At 40.5% G+C, this 27,639-nt stretch overlaps 2 protein-coding genes across 4 annotated transcripts in view; both read left to right on the top strand.

Moving 5' to 3' along the window:
• Window positions 1-12,474, top strand: part of arhgap29a (Rho GTPase activating protein 29a) — a 42,334-nt gene extending 29,860 nt beyond the window's left edge. For all 3 annotated transcript variants that reach the window (XM_074693695.1, XM_074693696.1, XM_074693697.1), the window contains 13 exons: window positions 640-822; window positions 1,270-1,407; window positions 1,493-1,683; window positions 3,678-3,847; window positions 4,394-4,522; window positions 6,529-6,627; window positions 6,808-6,971; window positions 7,865-8,053; window positions 8,421-8,558; window positions 9,551-9,786; window positions 9,951-10,266; window positions 10,377-10,485; window positions 10,578-12,474. In XM_074693695.1, coding sequence (XP_074549796.1) covers window positions 640-822; window positions 1,270-1,407; window positions 1,493-1,683; window positions 3,678-3,847; window positions 4,394-4,522; window positions 6,529-6,627; window positions 6,808-6,971; window positions 7,865-8,053; window positions 8,421-8,558; window positions 9,551-9,786; window positions 9,951-10,266; window positions 10,377-10,485; window positions 10,578-11,530 — 3,015 coding nt within the window. In that variant the 3' untranslated portion in view covers window positions 11,531-12,474. The remainder of the gene's footprint in view (window positions 1-639; window positions 823-1,269; window positions 1,408-1,492; window positions 1,684-3,677; window positions 3,848-4,393; window positions 4,523-6,528; window positions 6,628-6,807; window positions 6,972-7,864; window positions 8,054-8,420; window positions 8,559-9,550; window positions 9,787-9,950; window positions 10,267-10,376; window positions 10,486-10,577) is intronic.
• A 2,252-nt stretch (window positions 12,475-14,726) lies between these two features.
• Window positions 14,727-27,639, top strand: part of abca4a (ATP-binding cassette, sub-family A (ABC1), member 4a) — a 40,182-nt gene continuing 27,269 nt past the window's right edge. Inside the window, exons 1-7 of the mRNA XM_074693404.1 lie at window positions 14,727-14,792; window positions 16,075-16,168; window positions 16,277-16,418; window positions 16,618-16,757; window positions 19,166-19,293; window positions 22,279-22,476; window positions 26,244-26,333. Coding sequence (XP_074549505.1) covers window positions 14,727-14,792; window positions 16,075-16,168; window positions 16,277-16,418; window positions 16,618-16,757; window positions 19,166-19,293; window positions 22,279-22,476; window positions 26,244-26,333 — 858 coding nt within the window. The remainder of the gene's footprint in view (window positions 14,793-16,074; window positions 16,169-16,276; window positions 16,419-16,617; window positions 16,758-19,165; window positions 19,294-22,278; window positions 22,477-26,243; window positions 26,334-27,639) is intronic.

Below are 27,639 nucleotides of genomic sequence, written 5' to 3'. Positions count from 1 at the left end.
TTTGTATCACTCAAGACAGAACAAGCATCAATAACTGAAGTTAAGATACTAAACTATTAAAACTCTAGATTCTAAAGACTTCTGGATCAAATCAAACGCTGAACCATGTGTTTCTTCACCTCTCCTTTACAGAAGCCTTCACTCTTTTTCTGATGTGCACCACCTCAAAACTTTAATCATGCATCATAAAAAGCAAGTCTCAAGCCCTGTATCTGCATTTGCAGCATCACAGTATTGTAGAGTGACCTTAACACTCTGATGCACAAGGATGTTGTGCTCATATCGGCATAGTCCACGATGGTTACAAACCAGCGCAGACTTTAAATAGTGGTAGTTGAATTCATTTTTAAATGTTGAACAGTTTTTAATGTACATTGGACAGAGTAAAGCTCCTTCACTTGGAATCAAATAAAAAAGCTCATGACTTATTTTAGGCTGCCTTAATTCATGCTTGTGCCAAATGTCACTTTGGTCAAAAGGGTCTGATAAATGAAATTGTAGAACTGTAGACTGTTTGATATTCATCAAAGGATGACTGTGACATTTTCAACACATTTTTACACACACTATGTTCACACTGTGTTGGGTGTAATGTCTGTTGGTCGGTTTGAGTCTGAATTTGTGTCTGCACGCTCACAGAACGAGGCAGACAGCGCTCTGAGGAAGGCCCGGCTGCTGCAGGCTCAGCGGCAGGAGGAGTACGAGAAGGCCAAGGTTTCCACCAGCAGGCTGGAGGAGGAGCACATTGGTGGAGGAGGAGGAGCAGCAGCATTCAAACAGCTGGAGAAGAGGCGACGGCTGGAGGAGGAGGCTCTGCAGAAGGTACAGCACCTTCACTGGCGTTTCATGTTTTGATACGTTTTTTCTCTCTGCAGAACACAGACACATTTTCAGTTGCTCCATTATCACAGCAGCAAATTAATTGAATACTGTGCTTACATGTCCCTTTCTTAACTTCTAAAGTAGTGATACATTGCAGAATTCACATGCCCGATGGGTTCCAAAAATGAAACTGCACACGGAATACACTGAGTTAGTTTACTAACAGCTCTCAGATACACAGCAAAGATTTGCGTAAGGTTAAGTATAGAAAGAAAATGTCAGGGTGGAGATGAGAGTTCTGCTGCAACACCTTATCACATGTAGTTAAGAGATTCATGAGGGATGAATCAGAGTTTCAGAAGTTCAAGATTCACTTCAGAGTTGTGTTGTTGTTACCTTTGGTTGAGATATAATTATTGAGAACCATTTGTCTTTCCTTGTCTGCAGGCCGAGGAGGCCAAAGAGCACAGTGCAGCCTGCCAGCTGGATGTCAGCATGAAGAGAGTGGATCTGGTGAAAACTAAGAGTGTGATAATCACTCAGATCAGAGAGATGATCTCTCAGTGTGACCTCACCTTCAAGGCCGTAAGTCTCGATGTCTCTGCTTTGAATGTTTGTGTCAGAAGTAACGAGGACAGAGTGATGAGGAAGAACTTGTTTCTGGTCTCAGGTGACGGTCAACTGGTTCCAGCTCCAGCAGGCCCAGGTGGTTTCTCTCCCCGTGAACCACCAGACTCTGTGTGAAAATAGCAAACAGTACGAGCCAGGCCAGCGCTACATCGACTATGTGAGGAGTCTCCCCACAGATGCGCCTCGCCTGGAGCCTCACTCCTTTGACTTTGCTGTCACACAAAACGCAGGGTGAGGCAACAAAACACTGCTGAGAGAAACACCAGTCCCGTGACACACTGAACCAGCACAGGCTGGTTCGAGTAAGATTCACATCAGACAGTCATTTTCTAGAGTTTATTTTCCTTTGAAGGGTGACAAAAAGATGGTAAATTAAAGTGCACAGTTACAGAAAATCCACATTAAAAAGCCATTATTCTTATCTGAGTGTCAGCTCTCAATTCAGCTGGAATCTGATGCTTTCAGCTGAAGTCTAATTTTAACTGCGTCAGTCCACTGAGTTATCAGTGTTTATGTTTACTCTCAGATTTTATCAAGGAAGTGATGGAGTTATTTTTGTTGGATAGATAACAAGCAGCTCTTAGTGGAGCTCACATTCTCAGACAAAGTTTCTTACTATTAATTTCACTGGAAAAATGTTTCAGTTTCACCATTTTTGGTGTTAAAGTTTTAAGAGTCATGAAAATATCAACAGATTGAACCACAAGGACATGGAGCCAGCTTCGATCATATTTGGCACATGATAAGCAAATGTTAGGTCGTCTGTTGAGACTTAAAATAAACGACAATTATTTTGGGGCTGAGTGTAGAAACTGTAGAAGTCTTCTCGGACGATCTGTTTGTTGAATTCGGTGCACAGACGGACAGATAATTCCTCAAAAGGCTCCAAAATCACAAACATGATGCCCAGGTTAAGTTCAGGGGCTTAATTAGCTGAGGGGACATTTAGCAGACAGTTAGTTGCTCCCACCTGTCAATCAAACAGGCCACGCCCCTGAGTATCTCTCTTTAACCCTTAATCTGTCGTTAACAGGTCAGTTGTTTATAATTTCAAGTGTAATTTTGTCATGGAAAGAGAAATGAACTATAGGGAAACAAACTGTCTTAGTACCAGGATGTAAACAGGTAAAGTTGGACTTTTTAACCCCTGTGGGAACTGACTCAATGCTTCAGTGCCATCTCTGATTTCATGACTCCTCTGTGTAGCTTTCAAACCTCGGTGAGTTGGAGTTACTGCAGCAGTCTTTGGTGGAGTGATAGAGGGTGCAGCTTGTTATGGAAAAGTTAAAACAGTGTGTTGGTCAGAGCTTCCTGTGGAAATGGCTACGGTCACGGGAGAAAGGAGAAGGGGCAGAGGGCTGATGACATGAAAGTTTTCAGTAGCTTTCAAACTAAGTATGCAGTATGCACTAACGTCACATGACCATCGATGGCTCTTTGCTCCTTTGAAGCCCTTAGTCAAAAAGATTTGGTTTCTTTTTTTACAGGGCTGTTATTAGAGGTCTGCAGTCACACACACACACACACACACACACACACACACACACACACACACACACACACATACACAGATAATAAGAGTGAGCTTTGTTCTTGCTATGACCCCCCCACCCCCTCACCTGACACACACACACACATGCACGCACACTCTGATCCCTCTGATCAAAGAATTCGGCTTTCAAAACAGGAAATGAAACTTCACACTCACATTCACATGCACACACACACATACACACACACACATACACTGCGTCAATCCTGAAAAGGTTAAAATAAGCCCACTGACCTACTTTCTTTGTTTCTGAGAAACTGTGATTAACAATGGTCTGTATGGTTGAAACATCAGACATCCACAGTTCTGTCTGAGTCGTTGGTTGGCGTTAATTATAACAGTCTGCTGTTTTTAGTTTAAAGCTTGGTTGATATTAGATATTATTCAGATATACTGATGATATAGTCTTCTACGCTTCAGCAAACACACTAAACGAGGGTACTGAGAGATTCTCATCATATATGAACAAGGTTTGTATGTGGCTTTATCAAAACAAGATCACTTTGAAACTTTGAATACACGGAAATGTCTCAGCTCTTAAGGCCGTAAGTCAAAACATCAAACACGAGACATGAGGACCCCAAAACTCACAGTGTCTGTATTTCTGGTGTTAAAATATCTCTTAAACCTATTTTTTCAACTAATCACGGAATCATCTCTTTTTATTCCCCAGAATCCCTCTAAACAAGCGCTCTCTGAGTGCCAGCCACTCCTCCCACAGTAACCTGTCCCAGGGGTCCGTGACCTCTGACCCCCTCTGTGCAGAGGACGTGGACAGTCCCGTTAACGCTCAACACGCCAAGATTGCAGAGAGGCGCTCCAATAGCAGCACTGACATCCAAGGTATGCAAACTGAACCAGAGAGAATAAAGGTATTTGTAAATCATTGTGCAGCTGTGAAGCTAATGGACTAGGACAGATGGAAATTAAAAAAATGTTCTAAGTTGTAACAAAATATGATAACTAAAAAATACTTTAGGCCTCAAACTGAAGGCCTGTTTCTCATGAAGTTGTCTTTTTTTGTTTTGATCATCTCAGGTGGCATTAAGCTAATAGGTGCCTCAGTGGCTAATGGAATCACAACTTAAAGGCTTGTTTAGCTCATGTAGGCAGCAGGAAGCCCCATTGGTAGACAATAACAACGCCAAATAGGAGCCAACTGGCCAGTGGCCAAGGTTGTGTGTCCACCTGTGTGTACTTTCATGTGATGTTTTGGAAATTCAACACAAGCATCTGATGGCTGGAGATCTTTTATCAGCCTGCGACATATTGTTGTCTGTGGGTCTTGAACCAGAAGATGAATAAAAGCATAAACAGGAGAGTGCTCACTATCTCAGAAATAAATCAGCTGTGATTGAATCTAAGTTCATGTAATGTGTTTTCATGCAGCCCTGAGGATTCAGGCCTCTTTTCGTCCCTGGGCTTCAGCCAGTCAGGGTGGGGGGATGTGCAGTGACTCAGAAAGTGCTGGAGGGAGCAGCGAGTCCAGATCCATGGACTCACCCACCGCGAGCCCAGGTATGACTGCACCCTCAGACAAATAACATTGTTTCTACATGACAGTTATTTACCTAAAGTTTAGTTTAAGTTAGGGTTGGGGTTTTATTTCTCTCTGCAACATCTTTCTTTGACTTTCTGTGGTCAGTGTTTGGTTTTAAGTAACATCTAACTCACAGGTAAGTTATCTAATAACTTTAATCTCTCGAGGAATCTCTGTGATGTGACATCCAGGGAACTTAAAACACCTGAACTTCCTCTTTTCTTTCATGTTGATCACTCAGGCGTGAAATCAAACTCACCTGGTTGCCCTCAGCTGTTACACAACACAGGTTTCTTAATATCAGGTGTATCAGTGTGATGTCACTGATAAAGGAACCAAAAACAACGGTGATAGACAGCAGGAACATTCCTCAGCTCTGACTCCAACACTCTCTTTGAAGAGATGTTCACTCAGCTTTGTGTTCGCAAATTATCTCAGAGTCAGATCACAAAGTAACCACTGACATTAATGCCTCTTTGTTTAACATTATGTAACTGTGTGTATCGACACAAAAACAGACTAAATTAGTGACTGGTACAGGTGAGGCTGAGCTCTGTGTTACAGAAGGATGTCTTTGTAAACCAGCATCCTTAGACCCTTGACACATTAGCTACAAGTTGGCTCCAGGTGTGAACACAGAAGATCAACTTTTGCACCCCACCTTCAAGACGACTTTCTCCTGCTTGCCTTCTTGTAAAACATATGCAAAAAAGGGGCAAGCGTTCACTCAGACAGGCAACAAGCCAAGCTTTTACTGGATGTATTGTCACTGATGCTTAATCTGCACATGTACAAGAAAGAGAGGGGAGGTGTGCTCTTCTCACTTCAAGCTTTGGCATGCCATGTAGGCAAGTGAAAGGGCAGGGAGCTCCCAAAACATAACCATGCTATCGCATCTAACTAATGGATGCTGTGTGCCGTGAGAGGCAAGGTTATAATAGTTAACTAAAATGAAACTAAAAACTGAAATTTAAAATACATTGCAGTTAACTCAAACTAATAAAAACTAGAAAAGAAAACAAAAACGATAAGTAAACTAAAACTGTATCTTGTGTTCACAAAACTAACTGAAACTAACTAAAATGATAGACAAAATTCCCTTAGTTATAGTTTCTGACAATGTTAATAGCCTTTAGGGTTTAAATTAATCCGACACATTTTCCCAACCAATTTTAAGACAGTTTTCAGCAGTTGTCAGTGCCGTATGGCACCATCATAGTGACGTACTGGGATGAGCTTGTTTACTGCACTGACTGGCTGTGCGCTGTGCTGCAACGAAACGTGGTGAAGCTATGAATCAGAGCATCTGTAATAGTTTAATTGCATGTGAGTCTGACTTTATTGTTACATAGTCCAAGTTTCTAATTATTAAAGCTCATATTTTATTGTTTTACATAGTTTATGTTTATATTTGTTTATTTAAATTTATATTATTTTTTGTGTTGAAGGCAGCAGCCAACAGTTCAGTATCAGCATTGACTGAGCAGTGAGCACTATGATGGACTTGAAAATAAACAGTATTACAAAATATTTACTCTGACCTTTTTAAATCCTGCACCTGGTTAATAAGGTATGAAAAAACTAAAACTAAACTAAAACTAAGCCTTGTTGCAAAAATCAAAACTAAATAAAAACTAGAATGCCCGCTCTCAAACTAATTAAAACTAAACTGTAATGGAAAAAAAATGTCAAAACTAACTAAAACTAAACTGTAATGACAAATCCAAAACTATTTTAACCTTGGTATGAGGTCCTGACTGAAGTCGGGGATTCACTGAATACATCTTTATACATGTAGGAGTGTTATGAACACAGAAAGTGGAGCTGCTGCTGAACACTCCCACACTCTAGTAAAGGAGTTTTTTTTGGTGCTCCTGTTTCCCATCACTGTGTTTTGAATAAGAGAAACATAATAAAAGGTAGATTTGACTTTGAGTAAATGGGTTGATTTGGACTCACGAGAGTGTTGTGCATCACTGTGCAGGAGACTTCAAGAGGAGATTACCCAGAACCCCCTCCACTGGCACCATGTCGTCTGCTGATGACCTGGATGACAGAGAGCCTCCCTCGCCCTCTGATACAGGTGAGTCAAACTGAACCCAAAACTTCTGTGATTGTGAAGAGTTTGTTGTGCACTAGCTTAGCATCATTTAACCCCTTTATTAAATGTTTTTTATGTTCGACACAAATATTTTCCTGGAAAAGAAGTAAAGACCCGTCTAATGGCACTCATAGTCCTTTTATTTCCCCGTCCTCTCTGCAGGTTTGAATGAGATGATTATTGAGACAGCCAGCTCCCCAGGGCCCTTCAGAAACACACAGATGTCCAAAGCTGCTCAGACCCACAAGCTGAGGAAGCTCAGAGCTCCATCCAAATGTCGGGAGTGTGACGGCCTGGTGGTGTTTCATGGAGCCGAGTGTGAGGAGGTAACCTTGGTTTCTTTTCTTCTGCCTTTGCTTAAGAAGTAGTAGAACAAAACGCCAACCAACCATAATCCTCTGTTTGGACCTTCAGTACACACAGCGAGTCCAAAGCATTCACAGGGCGGCATGTCCAAGACGGACGTTGCCAAAGTTTATAATGGCGTCTTTATCAGTCATGGTGAGCTGGAATCAAACAAAAACAAAAGCAGGAGACCACCTCTGCCCTCATCAAACCTCTGAGCTAAAGGAAAAACTTTAACCAGCCAAAAGTCCTCCTCAGAGACCAAATCCAGCGACTGGTCTCAGTCGGGAATGGGCCGTGGAAACTGAAGACCTTTTGTTATCTTCTGAGGAGTCTCCTCCATCACCCCAGTGCCCCCCGCTGGTTTATTTCAGATCCAGTTTCTTTCCATATTTATAAAACGTTCAGACAAAAACAAAACAGAGCCTGGAAGAGGTTCAAAGTTATGTAATTCTGGTGGATGAAAAAAACTTGAAAATGCAGCTCTGCAGTGTGCTGGAATCCATCTTCTTATCAGTTCAAAAGGTCTTAGACATAAGGGTTTCTTTGTTGACTTTTAAGCATGAATTTCTTTTGTTTTCCCCCCTTTTTTATACTATTATTAGGTACATTATCTATGTAAACATGATCCATGCAGGTAAATGCATTTAAGCAGAGTTTGTCCCAAAAACTTCCTGTTAGCCGAGCTTTATCAGCCACATTTACCCAGAAAATTTGCTTCACAGCTTTAAAAGGCTGTTGTGCTGCAGACTTGAACCAAAACACTTCCATTTTTAATCCCTCTGCTCTGTTTGAATTTTCTCTTTTGAACACACTATTTCTCATTTTTCACTTGTCCCCTCAATAACTGAGTTTTGTGATGATCTCTGTGCAGTGTTCATTGGCCTGCCATAAGAAGTGTCTGGAGACTCTGGCCATCCAGTGCGGTCACAAGAAGCTCCAGGGGAGGCTTCACCTCTTCGGCATCGACTTCACTCAGGCGGCTAAGAACAGCCAGGACGGCATCCCTTTCATCATCCGGAAGTGTACATCAGAAATCGAAAACAGGGCGCTCAATATTAAGGTAACTCCAGTCAGATATTAGGATAAATTCATCTGACTACAAACTGTTTAAGTCAGGTCAACACAGGGTTTAAAAGTGAGTAAAAATCACTCCTCAGGCAGGAAACTATTGTTCTTGAATAACCACAAAAACACTTTTTTATTGCGGAATACAGAATACAATATCGCTTATTGAGAAATAATATAATATGCTTCCTTGTTAACACAGAAGATAAAAAGAAACGTGGCTTTTTAAATCTTCAAATATATTTCACTTTGTTGTTTCTTTAAATTAATTTTTATTCTTCTGTTTTAATGGTGCATGTTTTGACACAGTAAAACTTCACTTTCCCAAGCTCAAAGCATGATGTTTTTTCTTCTTTCTGAAGGGTATCTATCGTGTGAACGGTGCAAAGTCAAGGGTGGAGAAGTTGTGCCAGGCATTTGAGAATGGAAAGCACCTGGTGGAGCTCTCAGAGCTTTATCCCCACGATATCAGCAACGTACTCAAACTCTACCTGAGACAGGTGAGCAGCTCTTTTACCTCATGGATGAAAAAACAAATTAAAACCTTGGCCCTGTTTCGTCCTGCGAAAAACTTTTTTAAATTTCTCTAGTAGATTGCTTTAGCCTACCACAGTGACACAGTCTGTAATAGCTGCAGTGTAATCTTCTGTGGGAAATGCATTCAATCACTCAAGATGCTCTGGTTATTTACAGGCTGTGACAAACAGTAGTTTAATAATGAACTTCAAAGTGCCCTTTAGGTGAACTGTTACCATCCTGCAAAAGGAGTTGGGAATCAGTGGTTGGAATTGTGACTGGGAGAGATCATATTTGCTAGCATTTGTACCAAAATCAAGCTTTATATGAGAAATTATGAGTTATTTCGAAGTGGCCAAAAAAACATCAACTTTTATTTTGAACTGTGTGCAAGTTCATTGTCTCACTGCAGTTTTCTCTGTAATAATGCTCAAAAGTATTATTTTAGGTCAGCAACTATCATCTGAAATGTCAAAATAACTCATAAAAAACAGCAAACTTGTAGATTAAGGTGGAGATAGACTATTAAGACATGGAATTGGAAAGAAAAAGAAAGAAAAATGTTTTTCTTTTTGTCTTGTATGAAAATTAGGAATATGGCAATTGTTGAAAATCAAAACCTGCTCAAAATATTTTCTAAAAAATAAGATAACTGTGGTCCAGATTAAAAGAGATACTTTAACATATTGAATATGAAGTTTTGTTAACACATTCACATCTGCAGAAAATGTTATCCAAATAAGGAAGTTGATCGGTTAATTTAGTTCTCTGCAGAACAAAGCAGCTGTGATATTTATTTGTCTATGTTTATTTTGGAGCATAGCTCCAAACTCTCTCCATCTCATAGTTAAACACATTTCTAATTCTGTCACCGATGTTTATTTACTCACATAGTTCAGCCGCCTCTGTTTATTATTAACTTCCTCTTTTTATTTTTTTCCTCTCTCTTCTTTTTTCTCTTACTTTCCATCCACAGCTTCCAGAGCCACTCATCCTTTTCCGCTACTACAACGACTTTATCGCCCTGGCCAAGGAGAGTCAGAGTATCATTGTGGAAGAGCTGGAGGCACTGCGACTCAGTCCCACACCTGTAAGCCCAGCCCAGGTCAGCGTGGATCTAAACCGAGTCCTCTTTAAGATCAGGGACTTACTGAGGCAACTCCCATCCGCTCATTATAAGACCCTGCAGTTCCTCATAGAGCACCTGCACAGGTAAAAAAAAACACAGACACAATTAACCTTTTAATTAATAAGAATTGAAAATAAAATAATTACTTTAATTTTTGATACCTTTTACAAGAAGAGGAATTTAAATGCCATGAGACTTTGTCTTGTTCAGGACTCACAAAATTAATTGACCACTCTCTTCTCCTCAGAGTGACGGAGCGATCAGAGGAGAACAAAATGACAGCAAGTAACCTGGGCATCATCTTCGGCCCGACACTGATCAAACCGAGGCAGGCGGACGCAGAAGTTTCTCTTTCCTCCCTGGTGGATTACCCCTATCAGGCCCTAATCATCGAGCTCCTGATCAGACACTACCAGATGATCTTTGACGCCCCACTGAGTCCCCTCAGCCCCTCCTCGCCTACAGAGATCGATGCCCACACGCACCCTGACACCCGCCTCAGCCAGCAGGAGAAGGAGCAGCAGCTGAGCCGCCACTCCAAGTCACTTGGAGACATCAAGGAGGTAAATTTGGGATTTTATCACTGTATTTTGACAGTATTAAGTGTGAAGGTCAGTTTCCTTAATAGGAAATGATGTTAAAGACTTTCTTCTTTCCTGTTTTAACTTTACAGCAGAGCTCTAAGGCGTATAAGAGGCATTCCTCCATCATCCCTTCTTCACACTTGTTGGCTGAAGTTCAGGAGACGATGCCCAGTCTTGATGGAAGAGACTTTGAACCTGGTCAGTATTTTCATAAATCTACAAATGCAATAAAAACCTAATTTCTTTTCATGTGTTGGCATTCACCTTCATGTTTTTCCTCTCATCCAAAGCTGATCAAGTGGACTCAGAGACCTTCAATGGAGTTTTGTCATCAAGCGTCCCTGAGGTTGAGAAACCATGTGAAGGACTCCTCCGCCGTTATCAACACAACACCGTTACCAGAGTCCAGCTCCGACACCCTCGACACAAACTGTCCTCCCGGCCTGTGAGCATGCCTGCCGAGCATATCGTCAATCGAGGACAGGTGGATGAGAACAACAGCAGGAACAGCTCAGAACAAGAGGAGAGGAGAGGAGGAAGCTGCGACCAATCCATCGAAGAGGTGGACGAGTCTGAGAATAATAAATCACGAGCGGGAACACATTTCAGGAGTACTTTCATAGACACCCAGACTTTGCGGAGGACTTGGGACAAACAGTATAAGCATGAAGTTACCACAAGAAGTGTCAAACTAATGACCACTTCTCCGCCAGAGAATACAGGAGCAGATGCTAGCAGCTTATCAACATCTGTGCCGTTGTCCTCGTCAACATTCTCTTTTGGTGGGAGCGCAGTTTGCAGCATATACCCAAACAGACCTTACACTGTCGCAGTGCGACCTAGCAGGACTTTAAGACGAGAGGACAACGTTACCAAGTACAACCCTGTTGCTACAGCTTTCAGGGCTCCAAGAACTCTCCAGCCTCCCCCAGGGACCTTCTACAAGCCTCCACCGGGGAGCAAAGCTAAAACGCTGCATAACTTTGCTTTGGCTAACAGTGCTGAGGAGGAAGAAGAGGAAGATGATGATGAGGAGGATGAGGATGATGAGGAAGAGTTGGGGATTGAAATAGAGGTGTCAGTAGATGAACCTCTGGAGGAAGAGACAGAGCAGGCGACCATCTCTCAGTCTCCCAGCTCCAGCCCTGAGGAACTGGGCCCAAACCAGGCCAAACCAGTTTACCCGAGACTGAGGCCCAGACGCCTGCAAGAGGTTGAACATAGAGAGGCTCACTTCGTGTGATCATCTGGCGAATTTAAAGAAAAAACAGAGACCATTGTGTTCACAAAGGGTAGAAACATTTGCATGGACTCTACAGAGACGGCTTCAGATGCTTTGTGAATGTGTGCACTGTGTGGACAATGAAATGTACTTTTTGGTCCTCTGATAGACAAACAAGATGCACTTAAAATGCTGTACATTTTCAAAATGAATCACCAACATTTCATTTACCAATCACCGACTCAGTATGCTCTGTCACCAGGTCAGAATATTTATAATTCTCTTTTTTTTAAAAACAGTGCAATTACATTTTATCTGAGTATTTTGTACAAAGTTCTTACAGGCTCACTGTGTATGTTTATATACCAAAAAATAAAAAAAAGCAGAAAAAACTATCTTCAAATTGTTACAAAAGTGCAGTGAGACAATGTTTGATGCACAAATCTGACTTCAATACTATCACATAAATCTTCTCTGAGTCCTGTTTTACCTCAGATGAGATGTTTTAACCTGTTACATTTAGAAAAAATAGTTATTTGTTAATAACAGATGTAAAAAGCAACTTTATGACCTTTGTTACATTCTGTACCGGGTATCTGTTTTGTCATTTGAAACAGCAGTTGCAAAGGGTATCCTGTGCATTCACTTGTTTTTATACTGTTGAACTGAAATGTTGTAAACTTCCACTGATCTGAAAAGCTTTTAGAAATGGATTGTATATTGACACATTCTTTCATATTATAGATGAAATCTACATTTCATGATAGCCAAAGCCTTTTTTTTTAATTCAATTTTTATCAGTAACCTAAACCTTACAGGTTCCATGTAAGTAATTGGAAGTGCATCATGTATTTAAATGATATCTGTTTTTCAAAGTAATGTACAAGGTAAATAGAATGTTGAAAAGTTCAATGTAAAAACAGGTACATGAAAACAAACACCCTTTTGTAACTTATTAAAATATATCTGACAAAAATATGATTCCTAGTGGTCTGTTATTTCAGGGGGATTAGTGTATTTTAAACATGGCCTTTGCTTTTTTTATATTTTATATTTTAGGGGGTTTAGAACGATATTATGGGCAACAAATGTTGGTAACTGTCATAAAACTTGGAGAAACAGTCGATACAAAGGCAAATTTTTGGTTAAAATCACACATAGCTGTTAAATTGCTCCCTTTAAATCCACCTGATATCATTGCCCAAACAGTCGACTGCTGGACAGGAGTTGCGAGTCTGACTCGACCTGTTGGTTTATTAATGGTAAATTTTGTTGTTGCAAGTTACTATTGTTTGTCTACAGTTAATATCGTCTGTATATATAATTGTTTTTTTTATAGTTCAAATCCGCTCTTTTTTAGCTGTATGTCACTGGCTTACCATGGCTAACAGAGGTGCTTTGCTAGCTTATCTAAAATAAGTCAAACCCGAGGTAAGTTGCTGTAAGGTGTCCAAAAAACGTGTTAATTTCTGATTAAAAGCCTGTAGAATCAGAATTTTCTGACTTAACTTGTCTAAACTATTGTAGAATGAGGCCGCGACTGGGTTACTTTGTTTTTTACATGGTTAGATGTCTGTAAGACAACATTAAACGCTCATTAGCGTGCTAGCTGCAGGCTAGCTTCGGTGCTAAAATCACTTCCCACTTTGAAGTTTGCTCCAGGAACTGCTCATGTAAGTCAAGTCTTATTCTGTTCGCGTTTTTTCCACATATACTTTGTACTACTGTAGTTATAATTCTCAGCTCAGTGTATAATAGACATGCTAAAGTTTACTGATTGAACTGCTGGATAACAGTCCTGTTCTGTTCCTGTTCAGAGGTTTAATGGAAGCATAAACAGTCAAACATCCTCCTTCATAACACATAAAGTCCGGGAGCTTATGCTTTAGGATAGTTAGCTTCAGGTGAGTAACATTTTGCATACCCAAAACAATATTTTAATTTGGTAAGTTCAAAGCAACAAAGAAAAACTGACACCACAAATAACTCCTTTATCCAAGGTTAGACCACTGTTTTTGTTAGTAGACAGGTGTTTTTGAAGCTCTCTGTATTCACGTTTCTGGGTGGGAAAATCTTTAACTTTAAGGTCTGTCTCTGCCAGGGGCTCAAGTGTTATTTTAGAAAATAAGAAAAACAATGCAGTTGACCCTTTTGAATCTAGCAGCTCTAAGTTACATTCAGGTTTCTTCACCTATCAGCTAAATAAGTTATGTCTAACTTTAACCTACTGCCTTCTCCTTATTAAATGAGAGCCATGTCAGCCTTCATCACCATACTAGAAGAGTCCTAACTCACTGTTATTGGTCATTTTCACACATAGTTATGAGAAGTTAGGTCCATGGAAAAAAAATATGAAAAAAGAAATATGCATGGTCTATTGACTATTACAAGCAGCATGAATAAAACATAATTACAAACAGGTGCTTTGTCTTGTTCAATATGACATTAAGATGTGCATATTTGTCCACCGCCGGTGTTGGGATTATAACAGCGGTAGGATTATACTGTGTAACCTAGGCCAGGGGGTTAGGTCATGTAGAGCTCTACAAATGGATAAGAGTGTTGGCAGTCTCCCAGAAGTGAGAAAGGAGATTAAAGCAATCTGCTTAACTATTCACAAGGTCTGGGTTCTCGGTGTGTTTGCAATCAACAAGGCGTGCCAGTCGGATACGTGTTGTTATGCTTTATTTATCTATCGTCTATACACACTCCAAGTCTTCCTCTGAGGTAGGTGATCATACTTGTTTACCACATACTGGATGTAGTAAGGGTCAGAAAAAGTCACAGGCTGAAAATGGAAGCTGTTAAATTGCGCAACAGTTAAGATGAAAGCCAGCATTTTTTTTGGTGCCCAGGGCTTCATGTGGTGTTCAGTTCTTTTAGTTTGTGTTAGTCACAACAGTAAAATGAGTGAAAAGACTCAAGAAGTTTCTGGTAATTGTTCTGACCATGTAAAGTGTCTTGAGCTCTGTAAGCTTGTTACAGGACTAAGTCTAACCTTCACGTTGAACATTCGCTGGTTGAATGAATGGACACCTTCATGTTGAATCTTTGCAAGATTTTATCCACAGAATGTAGCTCTCTGATTGAAAAAATGTTAAAAAATGTATCCTGAAATTTGATGAGGCTTCATTTAGCTTATTAATTGCTTTGTGTATTGGTTGGACCCAGGTCTGTCGGCTGGTGCCAGCCCCTGCGGGGGTGAAGAGGTGGAGTCATGGGGGCAGGACATCAGGTCAAACTCCTGTTGTGGAAAAACTGGACTATACGCAGGAGGCAGAGGGTAAAATCCATTCATCTCATCCTTCAACAGCACATGTTGACCATTAGCTAAAATACTATAAAGTTTGAGTCTTTCCAGTCCATCAACCATGCTTCTTTAAAGGCATGGAGTCACCATTGGTTGTGTTTGTGTTATTGTTGGGGTACTGATCAGGGCCAAAGTTATGAACATTTATGTTACTTTTTAAAGTCAGCTTTCTGTTTAATGCACCTTTCCTTTATTAAATAGAAAGGAAACAACCTAGTATCGACCACAAAAATATTATAAGACTTACAGAATGTTTCAGTCAGAATGATAAAGGAAATTGATTAATGAGTCATACTGTTTACCAATCTTTGCATGCCTGTGTGTCCTTTTCTGCATCATATTGTAGGACTTAGGCTTTGGTCATTTGGAAAATGATGGACTTCAGAACACAGGAGTGCACTCAGACCTTGTTAGACCATAGACCTCCACTTTTCTTTCTCATGATGTCACTCAAACTGCTGAATTTATATGAGATTGTCTTGGAATCCATCTGCAGAGTCATCAACTCAATTGTGCATGTATTTAGTATTTTGATTCTGAGAAACTGGAAATATTTCATGCAGAGAATCCTCATTTCTGACAAGTAGAAAAATATTTCTTTAATCGTGTTGATGGACAAACACTGTCTTCTTGTATTGAATCAACATCATGAGCACTGGAGCTTGTGATAAAAACTGTTCATGCCAGGTCAGACCTGCGTCAACTTAACATGCATGAAAATTACTAAAAAAAAAAGCACATCGGAAAAGATCTATAAGAGATCTACAATCAGTCTTTGTTACAGCACCACTTTATGGTAAGAGTCACTAATCCTTGTATGGTATGTTTCAGTTGATAATTATAAACTTTGCGTTCACTTCATGTTGTTGTACAAGACTCGGGTAACTCCAGAGCCATTTTTACAGCTCTGTGTTTGAGAAGTACAGTCCCATCTGCTCCTCAGTCTGACTTACACCACATCCCAGTGTGCACCAAACCCCATCATGCTGCTTCAACCAAAATGCATCGAACCCTTACTTTTGTTCTACACTCTGACATGAGCAAAAAGCGTTCAACCCCAGTTTTGACCTGGGGATGGATTTTGTTCCAGTCCGAATTGAAATTTCTCTCTGCATGTTCATGATTTAACCATCCCTGATGTTTTGTTAAAATGTCGTGGAGTTTTCCATGTTATTTTTGACTCACAGGACAGAAAGATGAAGCTTTCATGTATGTCTTTGAAATGTATAAAAATTTGGTTGTGATCTCTGACCAGGTGCGTTTTTTCATGGAGATCATGTGGCCTGTGATGCTCTTCATGGGTCTGGTGTGGCTCAGAAGAGTGAATCCACTCTACCGCCAACATGAATGTAAGAAAACACCTCAGCGCATGAAGCATTTGTATCCCGAGAGAGAATTGAGAAAGGGAATGATGTTTTTTTTGCATCTTTTCTCTCAATATTCATGATTACCCACAGGTCACTTCCCCAACAAAGCCATGCCCTCTGCAGGGATCTTACCGTGGATCCAGGGAATCTTCTGTAACGCCAACAATCCCTGTTTTCAGTACCCCACCAGAGGTGAATCTCCAGGCCTGGTATCCAACTATAACAACTCTATGTAAGCATCACCTGTAGAGTTGGCTGAGCGAGGGTAAATCAGCTGGGGATATATTTGATCTGAGATTAAAGGGGAGAGTTATGTAACCCAGTCAAAGAGAAAATGTTTGAATATTTCTGTGTTTTGTTCTGTTTTTTCATTCCTTTTCATGATTTATGGGCTGTTAATCTACACGATTTGTGTTTCATCTTTATTTTAGTTTGGCTCAGTTCTACTCAGATGCTCAGGAGCTTCTCTTCAGCGACCCAGCCTTTCTGCAGCTCGGCCGTCACTGGGATGAACTGATTGCCCTGAGTAACTTTATGGACTCCTTACGCACTCATCCTGAACGTTACTCAGGTCAGTGCTTCAGTCTTCTCTCAACATGCTGCACAAAATCTTCTTTCTTTAAGTGCAAATTCAGTATGTCCTCTAGATGTTTGTTCCCATCCAGGACTCTTACAGAGGCAGAAGGGCCCCATTCATCTTGACACTCACAGTTAGCGTAATAGTTAACCTTTTATTCGAGAGAGAAGACAGTTTGTTCAGTCAAGTTGGATTTGAACCTGAGCCTCTAGGTTCAGTCTCTTTAAATGGGACTTTCTTTGTATTTTTATCATACAGATAGTTTCTAAAATTCTTGAATCTGAAAAGAAACAGTGGACCTCTACGGTGGTTATAATTAATCACTCCTAAAAACTGTGACCTGTCTAAATCCAGGTCTCAATCAGTACCACGCCTCCGTCATTTCTCTGTCAGCCTGTCTGTGTTGTACACAGTGTAACAGGATTACATGACATGGGTTTAAGGAGGCCCGTAAGTTAATCTGCTTACTTTCACCACCACTGTGTGTTTATTTGGTGGGAAACAGATTCACGTGTTTCCCCGTCCATACTGCGCCCCTCATGAGGGACACACAGAGGAACAGTGATCCAATCTCTGGAGACTCCCTGCAAACATTTCTCTGTTAGTATATACATTACATGTTCATGTACGGCGTATATATAGCGTGTTTCCCTGCTGGTAAAATAAACCTCAGTGCTGGGAGAGGGATGAGGCTCAGTGCATTCCTGCCTGTGAGTGATTACGTCTGGTTGCACTCAGTGCTGCCGCTCCCATGGAGGACGACGTGGACGGACAAACAGAGCTCACACAGATACAGATCCACATTCCACCAAAGTTCCCATGAGCCCCCGAGGGAGAAAATTGAATCATGTTGAGGAGTGAGTTATGTAACTGATGTAACAGATTCAGGGTGAATGCTCCGATCGATCAGGAGGCTTGAATGGAGGTGTACATTTATATAAGGCCTCTGAGAGTGTGCAGGTGTGTGTTTGGAAAACTGATAGTATATACTTAAAACTGCCAAAGCCTAAGAGAGCACTAACTGCTCAGTGAAGGCAACGTGGGGACGGGAATGAATTTATGGCTGATATCAGATCAGGTACCAGGTGATTTATAGAAAATTTTGCATCATTTTTAATTAAACAAAAAGGCAACGCATACAGATTTCTGATCTTACAATAATCCACTGAAAGTCTGCAGTTGAAATTTTTTAGAGGGTAGATTTCCCAACCTCAGGCATGACTTAAAAAACACACCTTTCTGATCAATGCAGCTTAATTTAGTCTGATATCATGATTAAAAAACATTTCCATTTGAGGATTTGTGAAGCATCTTTGATCAAGAATCTGACTTAAGCTCAGCTGTTCGACAGTCCCCACCAATGTTGGCACGCTGCGTCGACACAAAACGGTGACATATGCTTGAAATTTTATCAAGTATTTTTCCTCCTTTCCATCAGTGTATTTCCTGTATTGGTTCTGTTTTTCCTCCCGCCCTGCTTTATCTTCTTTTTGCTCCAGTTCTTCATTCTTTTCTTCTTTTTCACTTTTTAAATTTCTTCTCCTACCCTTCTTCTTCTGCTGCTTGTCTTTCTTCTTCATCCGCCTCTTCTCTATCTGCTTTAGTTTCTTCTTCTTGTTTATTCTGGTCTCCATCTTCCTTCTACTCTTCACCTTTTCTGTTGCTTTATTTTTTCTGTATTATTTTCTCTTCATTTTTGTTCTTCTATTTTCTTCTCTAATTCGTATTCACCTGGATCTTCCTTTTTTTCTGTTTTACTCCGCTCTTCCAGCTCTAATTCTTGTCTCTTTTGCTTCCTCTTGCTACTCTTTTTTTATCTTCTGTTTCTTCTCTTTCTTTTTGGAGTCAGCTCCTCTCCCTCTCTCCTCCTCCATTTCTTGTTGGTAGATAAGAACTTTATTCATCCGGCAGAGAGAGTTTAGAGTCGAAACAGGATTTTAAGCGAGGGCAGCACTTAATTTGTTAAAGAGAAACTGATCATGCTCAGACAGGCAGCTGGGAGCGATGATACAATGAGGTGTTTCTTCATCCTAAATACCTTTGCTTGTAATCCTTAGGATTTGTTACAACTTGCTCCCAATATTTGCCAAAAGGTTTATCCTGCTCTGTCCGTTGTATCCGGTTTCTGCATGACTCATTTCAGAACTTTATTTATCTTCAGGGAACACCAGGGCAAGCACCAAACACAATTAGTCAAAATAAGGAATAAAAAACCACCTGAGTGCAGATTGAAAACTGTTTTATCTGTAAATGAATAGATTATTTATTTAATTATAAGAATAAGATAAACTCAAAATTTCTATAACTAAAATATTTTTGTTTTTGTACACAGTCTTTTTACTCGAGCTCCCCCTTTATCTGTCTCTCTCTGTCTCTTTCTGTCTCTCCATCTGTGTCTGTAGGTCGAGGAATAAAGGTGGAGTCAATCCTGAAGGACGATGAGCTGCTGACAGCGTTCCTGCTGAGAGACATTCCTCTGACAGCTCCTGTGGTGAATCAGCTCATTAACGCCCAAATAAGGCTTGAACAGGTACTAACACCTCACACAGGAACAAAGACAGAGGGTGTCGCAACTCAAATTTGATCCATCTGTGTTTCTGAGGCACGTTTGCCCTGTCCGTCATAAAATTAAACTTTTATGTTCAATTTTTTTAACTACATTAGCAGTTAAAAAAAAAAACACAGACAATCCAGTCCTTGTTTTTACTAGTGCTGTGAGATGAATGTTGATCATTTTATTTTTGGACAGAAATATGAAAAACAAAAACATTTGGCTGAGTTTTTGCAGAAATAACACTTTAACCAATTTACCAGCTCCCTATCTAATAACACGTTCACATTTGTTTTGGGGGGGGGGCAGTGAAAATTTAGAAATGGTCCGAACTGCTTCTCATGTGTAAAAACACAACTAAAGTGTAAAACCAAGGCATTTTTGAGTTAGTAAATGAAAGTTAAAGCCACTCAATGATGAGTATGATAAAAGAGGATGCATAATAAAAGTAATGTTAGGAACAAAGTATGAAGAGTAAAATCGCTGCGTCCGCCTTCACATTATGAGAGGGCTGACCATTGTGTGAAGTTATATTTTTGTAAAGGTTTCATAGATAACTAAATACTCAACAAGGGGCTCAAACAGTAGGCCATAGCTGTGCCTGTGTGTGGGCTTTCTATTTTTGCTTTTCAAACCAAATATCTAGAAACAAACAAACAAAAAATATTTGCGTATTAATGTTTTTCTAAAACAAAACTACAAACTCATAAATTGAGTTATTTTTTCCATGCGTTACTTTATCCTTTTAATTTTATGAACTAGTTCTTAAAATATACTTAATAGTTATAACTTAATGACTTTGTCTAGATATAATTACCACTTAGTTCTTAAACTATCAGTTCTTTTTGTTCATCCTTATGTAGCCACAACCCTTTCATGACCCTAACACATCACAAAACTTCAGATTTAGTGTTGCTAACACAACAAACCCAGAGCGAAAGTTGAGATCATTTTCCAGACACAATCAAACTTTTGTCTCTTGTTACATTGGATGAAGATGTGTACACGATTTATACTGTCAAAGAACAGGAAGTACTCAACAAGCAGATACATGTCTGTCCTCTGCTGTCTCTCTGGGAACTCTTTGTGTGTGACATGTTGACTTCAGGTATGTTGGATGAATCTGATGCCATGGTGTCAGTACAAGTGGTGAATCAGGAAAACAGCTGTAATTTATCTCCCTTTGGCAGTTCACACACTGTAAACACACATAAATCCAGTCCAGTTATCTAGACACAAGTGGCTTCCTGACAGACCCTCCTCCCCCTCTGTTGTAGTTTCGACTGTTTGCTGAATCATTGATGCACCTGTGTGTCTAACCAGCAGGCAGGAAAACTGTGTCTGAGCTCAGGTATGTCAGGGTTGGATACATGTTTGAGTTTCTCTCTCCCATGCAAGGCTTTGTGGGAGTTTGAAGTATAAATGAGTCAAACATAAGAAAATAAAATAACTGTTTATATGCAGGTTTTTGGATTCAGACATCTTTAACTGTGTCCACTTCATACTGCCATAGGCTCTTTTTCAGCCTTGATGGCCACAGCTGAAAAATTCAAAAACATAGAAGACACTTTGCTTTGGTAATATGTAACAGTCACTGATAGTTTTGCATCTGGCAAAAATACTCACTGTTTTGGGGCTGACCTGTCTTATTGACCTAATCTAGCAAAAAAAAAAAAAAAAAAAAGAATAAATAAATAACTTACTGAATTATTGTGAACATTGTTTGTAGTTCAACTACTGAGAATTGTGTTTCAACCACTAAACTTCCATGATTTTTTGTACTCTTCATTCCTTAAGTTTTCATATCTGCAGCATGTTAGACTTTTTATCCTGAAAGAACAGCCTCAAATTCAGATTACACTGTCCAGATCCTGAGATCATTTTGACTGCACTCTCACAGGTCAGAGGCCTGCAGCTGTCAAAGAGTCAGTAAAGGTTTTCCTAATTAAGATCCGTGGTCCGATCCTGAGCTCCTCAAGTCCGCACGTCAAGTGTGCTTTGCCAAGATACTGATCCCAAAATTGCTCCTGAAGCTGGGTCACCAGGTGTGAGCATGTGTGATTGGATCGCTAAAAAGAGAAGGATCTACTCTATGCAGTCTAATTGATGAATGTGTGTTTGGAAGGATGCAAAGTGCTGAATGATGAAAAGACTTATGAGGCACAACATAAGAACCAATCAACCATTTCATCCTCCATTGGTGCCTTGAATAACAGCTTTTGACATTTGTATGTTTGTCTTAAAAAGAAGCAAAGTCCAACATTGTCACCTCACAAAGCATCTAAGACATTTTTTAGAGGAACAAGAATCCCAAAGTAACCGCTTCAGGGAGGAAACCCTGGGCGTCTGAATTTATTTTAGATGTAACGACAAAATCTGTGAAAATTGATCTGTAAAGAGAAAACCAATTTATAGGTTATTTTTTCCTCAGCTTACTCCAGGGGCGCTCTGTATAGGAGCAAAAACTGGGAAGAAGTTTTGGTTTTGTGGGAGAAGAGAAAAGAGAGAGCATCAACAGTTTGGTGGGACAGGATTTAAACTTTGTTTGGGTTTGACCTGTTGATGAAAGAAGAACCCACCAACAAAAAAAAAATCAAAATTCTGGCGTTAACAAAAAAGGTTTGATTGATGAATTGTAACTATTGGTTTAAGGTAATATATAACCATATGCTTTATTAGCTATCATTTTAGCCTATGAAATTTACAAAACTAAAACAGGTACAACATTTTCCGAGTTGAATTTGAACTCAGTAAAATACCCATCCCATTACACCCTCATTTCACTATTAATCTACTGATGCCTAACAGAGCCTTCCTATGGCCCCTCATACCCCACAGTGACAGGGGTCTGAAAAGAAATGTACAACAGAAAAGAAGATATCACAATGCAGTGTTACCAACATATATACCCAGTGCTGACATGAAACCGGGCTGACCCATATTCACTTCCTTTATTTTTTTCAGTTTGCCTTTGGGATCCCAGACCTGCGTTTAAAGGACATCGCCTGCAGCCTGACCCTGCTGGAGCGATTCCTCATCTTTCCGAGCCGCCGTGGGCTCTATGCTGTTCGTAACGCCATGTGCATCCTCCCTGCTCAGCGGCTGCAGATCATTGAGGACAAGTTCTACGCCAATGTCGACTTCTTCAAGCTCCTCCGGCTGGTCAGTGTTGGTGGGGATTAAGAGTGCTGACACGGATGTTTGTTCCATAGGATTAGAAAGCTGTTTTTGATACTAGTATAAATGACAACAAAGGTAAACATAGTGTTTATCTTAGCTAAGTAAAACCTTCTACAGTAGGTTGTGGAAGTAGTTGAGGTCTTAATTATTTAACCTTTACTCAACCTGTTTTCTCAGTTTAAAAGGGAACTACCCTTAACTTGTCTTATAATCAATGCTCTGTCATATTTTGGGGTCTAGATCAATGATGGGTACATTTAATATTGAATTTAATCGACTATAGTCTGTAGTAACTGCAATGTAGTTGATTTGGTTAATTCATACTTCCTGCTCTTTCTTCCAAAACTGTTGATGCAGCTGTTCTAGCGGTTGCAGCACTTTAACTGCCTGCACCTCGATAAGTCTATCAGACCATCTTCAGTGTTTTTATCTTTACGTGATTCAGACCTCAAAATGTAAAATTAAGAATTCACCCTCACTCTGTGTTGGGCTATAATTCCATTCTTCATATTCACCCTTTGCCCATACAGAGACTTTGGACGAAATAACTCCTGAGGCTAAACGCTTATAAAAACATCATGCTAAAGAGTGAGACACATTATTTGACATCATTTGGCAGAGCACTGGCGTAGCTCATGAGTAAGAGAGGACAGTATGGAGCTGCGGTTGGATTAGTACCATTTGGGATGTCACCAGCTTAATTATCTTGTTAACAAAGCTTCAATGGCAGAGCACAGAAGGCTGAGCCAACAGCTGGCCAAAGGTCTTTAAGTTAAGCTGGCATTAGGCACAATAGTATTTGGCAGGATATGACATTTGTAAAAAAGTATTAACCACAGAGGGACTCTTATACATACATTAATGTGATTTATTACTACGTTTACACGTAAGTTTACATGTTAAAGCAGTAAAGATGATAATATCACATTTATTAGTCTATCCTTTACTGTTTGTTATACTCTCCTTCTGTTGCTCATGTCTGACTTCACATCAACCGTCTGTTCTCAGGTCACATCTGGATCAACAGGCTCACACAGACCTGTCATTCAGCAGGTTTACAGCCAGGAGACACAGATAAACAGATGTTCTCATTTTTCAAGAGCTCTGACTCACACAGGGAGGGACGGATGTTTCTCAGGGACATGGAAGTGTCATTCAAAGTAAATAAAGTCAGAATTAAACTGTCAAAACAACTAAATCATTCAGCCAGACAGTTGAGTATTCCTTAGATGAACCTGTCAGCTGAGGTTCAAGTGGGAAGTCTTACCAAGTAGGGTGAAATGCTTTTGATAAAGGTACCATCATGAAGTTTTTCATATAAGGAATGCTATAGAAGTTAGATTAACAAAAAAGAACACAACCATAACTTTACCAAAGCAAACTTTTCTGAATCGTGTAAATTTGGGCAAGAAAAAAAAAATCATTTTTCCAAATTAATAAAAATGTTTGTCTTCTTTCATACTTTTATTAACAGACAAAGCATGGTTCACAGTCTGTCTACATCCTTTGGTAGATGGAGCAATGTAGAGGATTGTAAAACACTCAAAAGCATTAGCTTGGCCTTTGTGGGCAATTAGCAGTTACTCCTTGGTTTGTAATCAGAGAGCTAGAGAGTCAACACATTGCAATAGAAGATGACTCCTGCTCCTCACCCTTCACAGTGAAATAGACTAACATACTTTTCATTGTCTGTCCCCAGGGTTTGTCATTATAAGCTTCTTTTTATGAAATATTGGGTTCAAACATTACAAGCCATTTTATTAGCTTTACTCTTTTTGTCGTTGTTGGCTAAATGAAGTTGGTGTCAGCTGAGAAATACAATTCTTTAGTTTGCTTATGGCCCAGTGAGATGTGCAAATGTTTTGAACCCTAACACTTAAATCAGTTAAAACGAAAACATGTGATGACGTTTTGGGTCCCTGTCTATCCTCACCAACGGCTCAGTAATATGCTGAATCCATGTATCTGAAGAGGAAGGATGTCTTCTCTGGAAGTTCTTGGCCTTGGCCTCGTGTGCTTCCTGAACCTTTAGCCTATTGTGTGGTGAGCTGCCTGGAGGATCTGTGTGCAAAGCAGCAGAGCCTCTAGAGACAACAACACCAGCAGATTTGAGGAAAAGATATCACTCGTGGATGATGAATCCAGTTCTCAGAAAATGTTTCAGTGCTTCTCATTTCCCCCGTAATCCATTCACAACATTAAGATATATGTGTTAAACATTATCACTTTTTACATGTACAACAAAAAAAGGACGACAAAGAAATGTAAAATAGATAACAGTTGCACCATTGTGTTACATGTATAACCTCAGATGTTATCATTTATCATTTATCTTGTCATAATCACATCTTAAGCCGCGTTTCCACCAAGCAGTCCGGGTCGGTTCGTCTCGGTACGGTGCGCTTTTAGCGGCGTTTCCACTGACTCATCCCGGGACGGATCCCTAAAATCCGAGACGAGCTGTCCCACTTTTTTGGGACCCTTTCGTATGGGTGCCAGACTGAACCGATCCGCTCTCGGGAGGTGGAGCAACACACTGCAGACCGTTGATTGGTCAAAAGAATCGTCACTTACCCCGACAGCGGCTGCATTTCTCCTGGCGGCACACAGACTTCTCTGAAATGAAGCTTGATTGAACTTTGTAACAGAGAGTTACATGAAAATCACAGAGAGGACGAAATGCTGCATGTCTTCCATCCGTGCTCTTTGTTTACTGTGTTGCGTTTTCTTCTTTGTTGGATTTAATAGCGGGGTAAGCTGCTACGGCGTCGCGCCATTGTTTACCAGCTGTGGCTTCCGGCATCCAGCTTATACACCGCCCACCACGAGAGGGCACAGTTTGCGGTGGAAACGCAAACGGGATGAGATTTAACTGTCCCAAACCGTCCCAAACCGTACTGAACCGACCCGTACTGCTTGGTGGAAACGCAGCTTTATTCTATTCTGGCTTTTATAAACAATACCCCCTCAGTGTGCAGATTCTTATTTTTTTTAAGTAATGTTAGCAGCAAAGTCAGGGCACAACCATTCCGTACCGTACCGTACCGTACCGTTCCGTACCGTATTGTATCGTACTGTACCTTATCGTAACGTATCGTACCGTATCGTACTGTATCGTATCGTACCGTACCGTACCGTACCGTACCGTACCGTACCGTACCGTACCGTACCGTATCGTATCGTATTGCACCGTACCATACCGTACCGCATCGTACCGTATCGTATTGTATGGTATGGTATGGTATGGTATGGTATGGTATGGTATGGTACTGTATCGTATCGTTTCAAAGCTTATCGTATCGTATCATATCGCATCAAAGCTTGTACTGTAATGTACCGTACCGTACCGTACTGTGTTGTATCACATTGGATCTAATCGGATTGTAACTTTCCGTATCATAACATAATCATCATAACATTGTGTTGTATCGCTCTGTGCCTGAAAATCCTGATCAGTTTGCCGAAACTGCTACGAAGGTTTGCCACTCTGGTGCGTTTTTACGTGAGTCCTTTTATTATATCTAATCACACGGTGACATGGTTCAATATCCTAAAATTCTCTGTTACTGAAAGAAGACAGGATGCCAAGAGCTTTTCCCTGTCAGGAAGAACTTAGTTTGACAGGAATCTGGAGTGAATGTGAGAAATGAAATACTGCATGTTGACAGATCTGGAAAGTTTTCACCATGTAAAAGTAAAAAAAAGTGTATGTTTTCAATTTGAGATTATGTATTTGTGTTTCTTTCCAGCTTCCTCTCGAGCTGGACAAACAGACTGAAGGCATCGACATCCGCCTGTGGGTCCGGGTCGTCTCTGCTGCCTCAGACAAACTGAGAGAGGTAATGCTCACGGCTGACACCCAGCCTCAGTCCAGCTCCATTCAAAAGTTCACCGCCTGCTAATTTTAGACGCCAGGAAACAGTTGCTTCCGCTTGCCTGAGTTTTTACGCAAACACAGACAGTGGGGGATATCATGTACTGCGTATGAGGAAGGCTAAATCCAGAACAGACCTCGTTAGCTTCAAAAACAGATACATCATCATTAAGGGAGAATCCCAATGAAAACAGAACAGAGCAGGTGAGGCCTGGAGACGTGGAAAAGGTGCTGACTGAATCGCCTGAGTAGGCAGTTTAAGCTCGGTCACATTTAGAGAGGTTACACGCATGGCCAGGGTTCAGTATCTGGAGTAACAGACTTATGTAACAGTGACACATTTGTGATTGTGAAACTGTATCCCAGTAATCTGAGGTCTACCTGTGCTTGGGACATCAAGTGTACGTGTGGGCCTGGTATTACGGTTTAATTTGTTTGTTGTGATGTTTCCATGGGACATTTGGAGTGGCTGACAGTCTCACATCCTGTTGGCAAGACTGTTGTCTCTTTGTCTACAATGGTCAGTCTGATGTCGAGACAAACGACAGGAAGACACCAATTCAGTTATTCGCCTTTTATATCAAAGGAGGAAGATTTCAAAGAAAACAAAACAAACTGCAACTAGGAAAGTGTCAGATCAAACCAAAAAATATCTCTTGGAAGCTGAAAAACATTTCTTGATCGGTCATATTCTCAAAAGTTTAAGGTTCTTGTTCTTATGGCCTCCTCAAGGCCACCTGACTCATTTAACTAAAACAGAAAAAAGGAAAATCGATAAAACCTTTTATTGTCAGTGAATGTTCAGTTTTTTGGATTCAGAAAGAAATGAAGTTGCTTTTTTGGCAAGATTTAAACATCTCATACTTCAAATTGCAAAAACTAAAATCAAAACAAGTGTTTAAGACCCCATCCATCCATTCATTTTCTGAGCCGCTTATCCTATTCAGGGTTATGGGTGGCTGGAGCCTATCCCAGCTATCATTGGGCGAGAGGAGGGGTACACCCTGGACTGGTCGCCAGCCAATCACAGGGCTGACACAGAGACAGACAACCATTCACTCACACACTCACACCTCACACAATATAGAGTGCTCAATTAACCTGGTGTGCGTGTTTTTGGACTGTAGGAGGAAGCCGGAGGACCCGGAGAGAACCCAACATGCAAGGGGAGAACATGCAAACTCCACACTGAAAGGCCCACTGGCCAAGCTGGGAATTGAACCAGTGATCTTCTTGCTTCGAGACTGCAGTGCTACTCATTCTGCTCTGCG

The sequence above is a fragment of the Halichoeres trimaculatus genome, unplaced genomic scaffold (genome assembly GCF_033239565.1).
Source record: "Halichoeres trimaculatus isolate MK-OKI-2021-1 unplaced genomic scaffold, fHalTri1.1 fHalTri1_scaffold_18, whole genome shotgun sequence".
Lineage (NCBI taxonomy): Eukaryota > Metazoa > Chordata > Actinopteri > Labriformes > Labridae > Halichoeres > Halichoeres trimaculatus.
The sequence above is the reverse complement of the archived record's forward strand: the minus strand, read 5'-3'. Positions and strand labels throughout refer to the sequence as shown.